Source organism: Pterocles gutturalis, unplaced genomic scaffold (genome assembly GCF_000699245.1).
Source record: "Pterocles gutturalis isolate BGI_N339 unplaced genomic scaffold, ASM69924v1 scaffold49268, whole genome shotgun sequence".
Taxonomy (NCBI): domain Eukaryota; kingdom Metazoa; phylum Chordata; class Aves; order Pterocliformes; family Pteroclidae; genus Pterocles; species Pterocles gutturalis.
This window is the reverse complement of record NW_010122326.1, coordinates 1-10,293: the sequence shown is the minus strand read 5'-3', so window position 1 is coordinate 10,293 and position 10,293 is coordinate 1. Positions and strand designations below refer to the sequence as shown.

Sequence of the window (10,293 nt, the reverse complement as noted above, 5' to 3'; positions counted from 1 at the left end):
ACTCCGTTCACCACGACTCTCTGGGCTTGGCCATCCAGACAGTTTTTTATCCAGCAAAGGGTGTTCCTGTCTAAGCCATGAGCCACTAGCTTTTCTAGGAGAATGCTATGGAACATGGTGTCGAAGCCCTTGCTAAAGTCCAAGTAGATGACATCCACGGCCTTTCCCTCATCCACTAGGCGGATCACCTGGTCATAGAAGGAGATCAGAGATCAGAAAATGCTCTGTGGATCTCTCTTGCTAAATCTCTGAATGGATTCCACTGTATTGTCAGTGGCAAGCTGTGTTGACCCTTCACCACTCAGCAGCAACAGTCACTTGATGGTACATCTAGCTATTCCAAATTAATTTAGATTTCTTAAAGTTGTTGGTGCCACTCTGCCTTAAAAAGATTAAAAAGCAGGTTCTATGTTGCTGTGAGTGGAAGAGTATATGAAAGATCAGTGCTTGTCAAGGGAAGTTACGAATGTTCGTTGTCATTGCTTTTATAGTTGTCAGTTGGGAAGACTTAGTCAAGCATTTTAGCCTTTTCTTTCCCTTGCTTTGTATGTTGCTTCTGTTCATGATTTTTTAGAGATCTGTTTCCAATTTAAAGTTGTGAAAATTATAATATCTAACAAAAAAAATAATGGTGCAGATTTTTTGTCTGTGTGGAGGAGTTAGGGAGGATCTCCCATTTTAACTGTTGACATATTCTTGGTTCCTGTGCATTAAGAAATAGAGACATCTGTTAGTGAACCTCGCACACTGCCACTGAAGAGATGAGACCCCAGGACATTTAAGCAGGTGGTATATGGTTTACTTTACTATTTTAGTGATTTTGCAGTTGAAGGTGTCCCTTTTGTGGCAGACAGTATGTGTAGGTACTGTTGAAATCTGTGAATAGTAGGTTAGTACTGTCGTCCACAGTGGTGCTGTTCTCCCTGTGAAGCTTGATTAAAAATTCTCCAGTAGAGATCAAATGTAAACATGTACCCTAGTGCTAGAAGTGAAGTCAAATGATGGTTTCTATAGAGTAAAAGTTAAGATTTACAGATATGTGTAAATTCTAATTTTAATGAAATAGTGACTCATCCAGTCAGGAGAGAACAGGTTTTCAGTTTTGCTTGGAATATTGGTAATGACCTTTCACTATACAGTATTATTTCTTTAACGTAGTTTTAAAGAAGAAATAGGTATGTGATCAGAAAGAATATGACTAAATGATGCGCTGCAGTGTTAATTTCTCTTGTTGCCTCTTAGTGTTTTGTTGCCCCTACCAGAACAATTACAAGGACATTATAGCTTCTGAGCATCTGGAAAATCAGCTTTAGTAGATGCTCCTGTGCTATTTGGAAAATGTGGTCCATTTTTTAGGAACGAATACCAGTCCTGAGATAAGTGAGCTAGGACAGATTTTTTTGTTTGTTTTTCTTTATATCAGTGCAATAATTGAGACAAGGGCATGGTCTCAGCTTAGTGTTGGACTTCAACGAAAATGAAAATACTGGTCTGCTAGTATGGTTTTTCCTGTAATTATAGGTTTTCCATAAAATAAGAGGTGACTGATTTGTCTGAATCTGTCTTTCAGGTCTAAAACATGTCTTCCGCACTTGAGGAAGAGTAAGAACCCCCATATCCTGAACCTCAGTCCACCCATGAATCTAAATCCCATGTGGTTCAAAAATCATTGTGGTGAGTAGTATTCAGTGTCTTGTTATTTTTTGAGAACCACGTAAATAGCTGGTGAAATCTGCCGGAGTGCCAGCCCAGAATGCCAGGTCTTGTATCTTTAGCACTATATACAGACTGGCACTAGCAGTTCCCTGGAGTATTTTGTACCTAACCTAAAATAAATTGTTTTGTGGGAAAATGTAGTGCAGGTTTCATGGCCTAATATGTACTTTATGTTTTCAAGAATGTTTTCAAGGTAAGAGTCTGTGCTTTTTCATGGGAATTCTTAAGAATACAAAATATTTTCTGTTCCAAATAGAGACTGAAACCCAAAATCTGTTTTCTTACTGATTCAGCTTCACGTTTGAGAAATAAATTTCAGTGTTGTCTTTTAAAATGGAAATTAATTCTGTTGTCTTGAGGTTAATGTTGTTCATTTAAAAACTGTAAAAAACCCTTTCAATTTTGGATGCTTGTAATGTTAAACTCCTACAGCGAGTCCTAGTCCTTTCCCCCAGAAAGTTTCCCTTCTCAAAATAGACAGATGACAGGATTTAGAATATCCTTCCCCTCCTTCCCCACTTTTTGTTTTCTATAGAATACTAATTTGGTCATTAGCAGCTAGTATGCCTTAAACCTCTTGAAAAAATTGGCCACTCTTGTCAGTGTGCTGTGTATAAAAAGCACAACAAAAGCACCATACGGCTAGGCTTCAGTTGTTGTTTTTGTCAAAACGTGTAGCTCTCATTTTATTTGTATTGAAAAGATGGCAGACTACAGTTTGTATCTTCTGGGGGTGGTGGGGAGAAGGGAGAGATTTTGACTGTAGGAAGATACTGTTTTGTCCCCAAAACGTTAATTTTCCATATGAACAAATAATTCGCTTTTTCTTTCCTTCATAATTAAAGTTCTGTTGATAGCAAGTAAATTTTTACCTTTTTTATACTTCTTGTCTTAGCTTATACCATTTCTAAATATGGGATGTCCATGTGTGTCTTGGGAATGGCAGAAGAATTCAGAGGAGAAGTGGCTGTCAATGCCTTATGGCCTAAAACAGGTGATTTTTTTTTTTTTTCATGGTACTAAAATAGTGACTTTCTGTATTTTATCTTCTACAGCTTGTTTTATTTATCTTTGATTATACTTCAAACTTCTTTTGGAATTGATTGAGGAGACTGAACAGTTCTTTTGCATATTCTTCGTTCATCGTGCGTGGGTGCTGGTTTTCATTCTTAGCTCTTACTAGACCATTGCTGCTTTGATCCAAACTCATTTTAAGCTAGTTTGCAACCCTTTCAGTTGGCTGAAGCATCTGTGTAGTATTTGGCTTCTCTGTGCTCATTTTCTTGCACCCAGAGTTTTGGTTTGGACAGAATCACAAAAGTATTAGCATACTTTCATTAGAAGCTGTTAAACGTCTGCATATGTAGTACTGTGTAGATTTCCTTGCTACTTAAATTGCCAGAGTGTAGATGGAACGGACAAGATATATACCTCTGTAAATGCAGAAATAATTTTTAAAAATCCCTGTTCCTGGAAGTTTTGGTGCAGTGGGCCAGCAAATGGTTGCTCACAGAACCATCTGCTTCCAAGTCACAGGAAATTGAAGACCTCTGTGGAAGAAAAACATCTCAATGCTCCCACATTGTATTAACTTCAGTTTGTTTTCTATGGGTCTATGAGGATCAGGGCTGCTGTTGAAGATTTAGTCAGCTGTTTGCTTAAGAAGCCAGTTTCTTCATCCCAGATACATCTATGTGCAGAAATTATAGTGATGTTAAAATCAGCAACAGAGTTTAATCTTGCCCTTTAATGGTATGAGCCCAGTCATCTTGTTATGAAACATTACAGCTGCAGAGTTTATTCCCTTAGCTAGTGGAGGGAGGGAGAAAGGAACAGGAAATTAACCAAGATCCTCTACTGGGGCTGGTGCTCCAGTGTAGGAAGGGTTTGTACCCAGACACTTTTTGCCCTTTTAACACTATAGTGTGGAAGCTCTCTGATTTGCTTCCTCTAAAGTGAGGAACATGAGCGAAACGTAATTATTTGAGACAAAATCAGTTGAGTTTCTTTGCTTACTGTCTTGGTGTCAGGACCACCACCACCACGTGGTCGCAACACCGCCTCCCCCCCCCACTCCTCTCCCGGTAAGATGGGGGCAAATAAGAAAAAGTGGAACCTCCTGAGTTGAGATAACGACAGATTTTTAATAATACCACACGAGGAAAGCAAAAGAAAGAAGAATATAACAATAAGACAAGATATAGAGTACAATGGAAACACTGATACAATGAAAATCTCACCACCACGAGCTTCACAAAAGAGACCCCTCTCCCGGCTAGCTTCCCCTTATATCCCGGGCATGACGTCAGCATGGTATCGAATATCCGGCTATGCCCAACTCCCAGCTTCTGTGAAGAATTAACCCTATCCCAGCTGGACCCAGGACACTTACATACCCTAGGTGATACTCAGTTGAATAGTTGGGTTAGTATGTCTTGCAGACATGGTCCTTTTTCATTGGTCTGGATGCTTGCATCCTAAATTCTCCCAGGTAAATGGAAGCCTCATAATTCTGCCTCATACTATGAGTTTTACCCATAGAAATATTTTGGTAAGAGATTGACTTTTGGAATTATATTATTCGTGATGATTATGTCATCTTGTCTATTTTGAAGAGAATAAGCTCTTCATCTTCGGTGTACTGAAGGCAACTGCATGTGTAACTTCAGGGTCTGGATTGCTTTCCTTGCAGTGGAGTGAGAGTTCACCTTTCAGGTTTTGGGTCTGTTGTGTTTTTTTATTTCTGAAGGAGTTAGAAGAAACATGCACTTGTTTCCACATACTTGCTTCTTGAGTACTCCAGGGAAACCTTAGAAAAGTTTGAGCGGATATTTCCCAGGATCTATCTTTGCTATCTGGAACAGAGCAAGGAAACTTGGTTCTTAAAGCCTTTAGCTCCCTAGACTTATGCCCATCCTGCCTGGCTTGTCCCTAAGATGCCACTGCTAACTGGGTTTTGTATCTGCTCAGGGTCCTATCCGTAGGAGTAAGTTAGTTTTCCATTAGCAGAGGTGATCTTTCATCTACCATTTTGTGGTCTTTGGTCACTGACTGACTAAGCTATGAAACTGTATATGAGAGTTAGGAACAATGAAGGAATTAGTTCAGAGTATCTAATTCAGACCAGAGAGAATGGTATCAAGCTGCAGACAACATTACTAATTTGATTTATTTTCTCATGCAAAAGGTGTTACAACAGTACCTTTGTCTAGTAAATGCACGAATTTACATGCTGTGTAGGCATATTACATGCACCCTCCACAGCTCTCTGATTCTTCAGCACCTCTTTATGATTCTGGATATGCTGGAGGAAACATCCGCTACTATTGTGGAAATGAGTCAGTGGTTTTATGGGTCCCAACAAACCGTTGAAAGCTAAAGAATTGTTCTTGCAGAGACCAGCTGGTTATCCTAGGTCTTTATTTTGCAGTGTAGGTGTTTCCCCCACCCATCTGAATAATTTGGCCTCCTGTTTTTCATGGCAAGGGAAAACAGAACTTGGGAGAATTTGTCCACCCACTCACAATCAGACATTTTTCAGAGGGATGGATAACTTCATAGGCTTATGCTGCATAGCTGAATACATTATGTCTTTCCAGTGTTTGTATATGCTCTAGCATTCCAAATGTCAGTAATAGTACCAGTGTCTCGAATACAGTCTGATGTCAAAGGATGTCTATGATTGCATTAATTCAACTTCTACAAAGTCTCACATTCTTATTGGGGGGGCGGGGAACCCAAACCACAGAAGGGAGTATCTTTCTCTTGTGCATTAGAGTACCACTGTGTCCTTGGTAACATACTTGTACCTTCTAAAATAAGTATGAGGATAACACTGCAGAAACTGGCACTTGTTATAGAGTGCACCTAATATCCATTCCCCTCAGGAACCTGCAGAACATGAGGCTTGGAAGCGTAAGAAGATTCATTTTACAAATGACAACATTGTATTCTAATAAATGCTTTTTTAAGTAAAGATTTCTCTTTGTGAGATGCTGCAAAGTAATCAGAAAGTAATTAAGCTTTCTTTAAAATCAAAGGTATGCAGTCAGAGCTTGGTATTTGCTGAATCCATTCTTGCTCATTCAGTTTAAGACTGGTAGAAACATTAGATGAGTTCTCAAAGTTTCTGTAAATCAGTGATGCCTCCATGAAAACTGATGTGCCCTCAAGTATAAAAGAGGATAAATAATGTGCAAATTCTGCAGTACAAAAAATGTTCTTTTGAAAGGCTCGTCATCCAAAAGTGAGAAAGTTAACCACTTCCATGTGGTCACCAGAGAGATAGAGTTACAGATTCCACGGTATCTCAAATACAGTTGCAAAGTTCTTAATTAAAAAACCCACTATAATCGCATACAAATGTGATTAGCCTCAATGCTAGTATGGATGCCAGTTATCTGTTTAATCCCACTCTTGAAACACATGGAAGTATGCTGGTAATAAGATGCCAGGAGCTCTCCATTTATCGGAAAATAAAGACGAAGCCTACCAAAAGGGCAAGGGGCAATCCCATCACTAACAATGCATATGAACAATAGAGGTATCCTGGGACAGGGTACCTGGAAGACTCTTCATGTGCATTAGAGGAAAACCAGCAGCATTTTATATGAAATAGGTGGAACAATGTGCAGCCAGACTATGATGCAGTACCTGTTTAAAACCTTTTTGCTTCAGTCTATCAATGTAGGCTTACTGTGCTCAGAAGAACAATAGTTGACACTAACAGAGAAGTGGCAGAAACGTGGTCCAGGACAACTGAACAGGTTAATGGACTCTCAGAACAGTGGAATATATTAGGTTAACAGAACCTGGTAACTTTCATCAGAGTATCTGACAGAAATATTCTCTGAACTGTTGATAGTTATTTTAAAACAATTAAATATTCTTGCAGGACAGATGGCATTTCAGAGGACCAAAGAAAGGCAAATTTATTTCTTATCCTTAAATATGAGAAAAAACCTAGGGAGACCGAGGTATATGTAAAGTATATCTATTTGCCACTTTTTATATAGGTCCATATTTACAGCAGTTGAGTTGATTTGAAAAAAAGAAGCTGAGGTTGGTCAAAGTACATGAAACTTAGGGGCTGATCCTTACCCTAGAAGAGTAAAATAAGGGAGTCAACAAGGACATCTACCCACTCTTGCACTTTCCTAGAAAACAGTTTGACAGGATCTCCCTGTCCAGCTTTGAAGACTGCTGTTCTTTTTCCCACTTTCTGCTATGGAAGGTGAATGATCCAGCTCAGATGGATGTGTCCTGCATAGTGCCTATTCTTTGCTTTTTAAGGGAAGTTGGGATCATTTCTCCATCAAAGCTGCTCTTGCTTTGTGTGGAATGGAAACACTGAAAGGAGGACAAAAATGGTTTAAAATCAGTTTTATCCTTGTGCCTCTAGAATCTGCCAGCCCCAGGTGTAGGACAGGATTTGCAAATCTATCCCAGAACTTGGGGGCTGAGTGTCAAGTCTTAAACAGCAGACGGGAAAAAGTCATGAAGCAGAACTGTATGAGGGGAAATCAGTTACATGGCAAATGCCAAAGTTACAGCCAAACAGTGTCTTTGTGGAAAAGGGTGAAAACAAAATGAAATAGATAACCTCAGCCTGGAAGAGCAACAGACTTAGACTGGAACATGCCACTATGTTGGTAGCCCCCCTGGGTGAAGCATAAAGAAGACTAATGGAATGATGCAGAACTTAGTAGAATCAGTTCATAAAACAACCAGAAGCTTAGGACATCTGGATTTCGTTCTTGGGTCTAACTCAGCCTTTCTGTGGAATATTGAACAAGTTACTTTGGTTTTTACTATTTGGTTCCTCACTAACTTAGAAGAGACACTTCAGTGTCTCATGGGAGTTATTACAAGGCTAAAATTAAACATCAAGATTTTTAGTGTGATAATAGCCAAAGGAAATACCCCATAATAACTGATATATTATACATTCACTTTGAGAAAAATAGTTGTCCTGTTAGTTCTTCATGTCCTGAATAACCTGGAGGAAATCGGGGGGTGCAGCAGTGATAAACGGATAGGGGGATGTGAATGGCATGAAACATCCTGCCCTTTATTCCACTTTTTGGTTCCCTTAATAGTTATCTGTTTTTCAGTAGTTCTTGTAGAGAATTATTTGTTGGTTGGTAGTATTTCATAGCTTTGTCTTCCTACAATTTCCTTTTGTATGAAACAGAAACAAAGATTGTATACTTGCCAGAGAAATGGGAATTTCATGTCTTCAGTGTTAACGCTGTGTTTTCTTGCCCTCCAAACTTTGTAGCCATACATACAGCTACCATGGATATGCTGGGAGGAGCTGGAATAGAAAAACAGTGCAGGAAAACGGACATCATTGCAGATGCTGCGTATTGCATTTTAACAAAGCCCAAAAGTTTCACTGGAAACTTCATTATTGATGAAGTTCTGCTGAGAGAAGAAGGAGTTAAAGATTTTGATGTCTATGCAATTGCACCAGGTAAAACAGATCTCTAAGATGAGAAGTGAGTTCAGGAAGGAGGGAAGGCTGCATGGAGAATATTAGTATAGAATATTGTCTGTATGGAATATATTAGTATATACAATATAGTTTTGTTTCTTACATTAGTCTGTAAAAAGTTGTTTTGCCTCAGCTTTCAGAATATGCCTTCCTGGAAAGCACATTACTGAGATTGTAATCATCAAGTGCCTATTGAATTTTTAAAAAATACTTTAATGAAAAGAAAATGTACCTGCACTGTAGAGGTATATATTACTATTTATCGGCTAATGGGATAGATTTTTTTTTTTCTTCTTCAGCTGTTTTTCATTGCAACTTTTAAGAGGGCTTCTAGGTCAGATTTTAAATGAAGCAAACTCTAAACATGTTATTTCATGCTATGTCTTTCCTTCAAATTGTAGCTTATTTACTTGTAAACTTGGCTGTAGTTTCATATGAAATGGATTCCTCTTTGTGCTGTCCAACTTCACTCAGACTTACTGTACATTTTTTCCTCCCTTTTAGGTCACCCTCTGATACCTGACTTCTTCTTGGATGTTGAAACTGACACAACAACCATGAAACGAGAAAGATATGGTAGGGAAAACACTCTATGTAAAAGTCAGTAATTTCTGACAATAATGAATGCCCTCTCTATTTCAAGTTGTTTTTTCTTTTCTCTCAAGAGCTTGCACTCTATTCAAAAAGGGGCAAAAAACCCTTTCCTCAATTAGAGGGTATGATTTATAGAAATGACTGTGTACCTAAAGCTAGGGAAATAATGTTACCTCCGGCAGAACTTCTTGGTATAAAATCAGTGCCTTATTTTGAAGAATCCTTTTTTAACCTAGTATGAACATCACAGGTAAATACTGCTGGAAAAAGAAATTAAATAGTCTACTGCACATTTTGCAGGAGTGTCTCATTTGCCCTGCTAAATTTATACAAAGGAAAACAAGGTAGAGCCTCCATTGCTTCTAAGATAAAACTTGTACCATTTACACAATCTAAGTATCTCTTAGGTGAAATTAATAAATCTTTTTTAGAAAAGCATCAGGCTTGCTGTTTCAGAATTGCAGTGTGTCAAGTAGGAGGGCAACTAAGAACGCTGAACAGGTTTCACAGAAGTGCCAAAAGAGGGACAAGAGAATTGCAGAGGCAGCAAAGGGTGAACAGTCCTTTTCCCTCAAAAGTACTCTCTGAGCAGTCGCACTGGGACTGTTCTGCCAGGGACTGATGGGGTTAGTTCCCTGGGCCTCACAGCACAACTTGTTCAGGAGGGACTCACAGAATGGTCCCAACTATTTTGTGATAGTTAAGACACCAAAGAGACTTTGGACAATGTTTCAGAGGCTGTTCGACTTGATCAGCTTTGTAAATTGCAACTGCTGTCCTTTCTTGTTCAGTGTCGGTGTTGACTGTGGGAGAGTAAAATGCTGATTAAAGCAGTGACTTCTTTACAGCTCAGAAGCCTTTGCAGAGAGTTAATGAAAACATCCATGTTCTTGGCAAGACAGACAAGGCAAAAATATTTTGAGGTGAAACAGGTATTTAATAAAGACACTGATTTGGTTTTTTGTGAGTGCTGTCAGGAGTGTGTGGATTGTGTTAGAAAGCAACGTGCCGCTTAAGCGTTCGTAGGGGTCTGTGCACAGCCAGGATTAGGATTTTGCTATCGTTTTATTTTAACTTTTCTTTGGACATCTTGGGAAGTGAAATATATTGCAGAAGTACCTTTAGTGCTCTACAGCTGTTCAGATTCCCAGGTGCCAAAACCATCCTTCATCAGTACTGAAAGGGGAAAATATTAATTTTTCCTACTCTGAGGCTTCAGTGTGTTCAAACCCAGTGCTCTACATGTTTCTACGTGCAGATTTAAAGTGTTTGGCATTTGAAAGAGGAAAATAATCTCTTTCTTGTAGGTGCTGCCCAAGCATTCAGAGAGGAGAAGAAATTAAGCGGATCCCAAGGTAGAGGAGCTGAGGCGAACACAGGCTCTGCACCGACCAAGCCATCGAGTCCTGTTGCAGAAACATTCAGAGTTATCCAGGCCGCAATGAGTGAAGAGTATGTGAGAACTACTCAGGGTGTCTTCCAGTTTG

The 10,293-nt window shown here is 39.1% G+C and overlaps 1 protein-coding gene across 1 annotated transcript; it reads left to right on the top strand.

Moving 5' to 3' along the window:
* Positions 1-1,570: 1,570 nt before the first annotated feature.
* Positions 1,571-10,289, top strand: HSDL2 (hydroxysteroid dehydrogenase like 2; the record flags this gene model as incomplete). Its single annotated transcript, XM_010077482.1, has 5 exons — positions 1,571-1,674; positions 2,612-2,710; positions 7,997-8,191; positions 8,717-8,788; positions 10,114-10,289. Coding segments are annotated over 5 exons (646 nt in total), but the record flags the coding sequence as incomplete, so codon positions are not given.
* Positions 10,290-10,293: the final 4 nt, after the last annotated feature.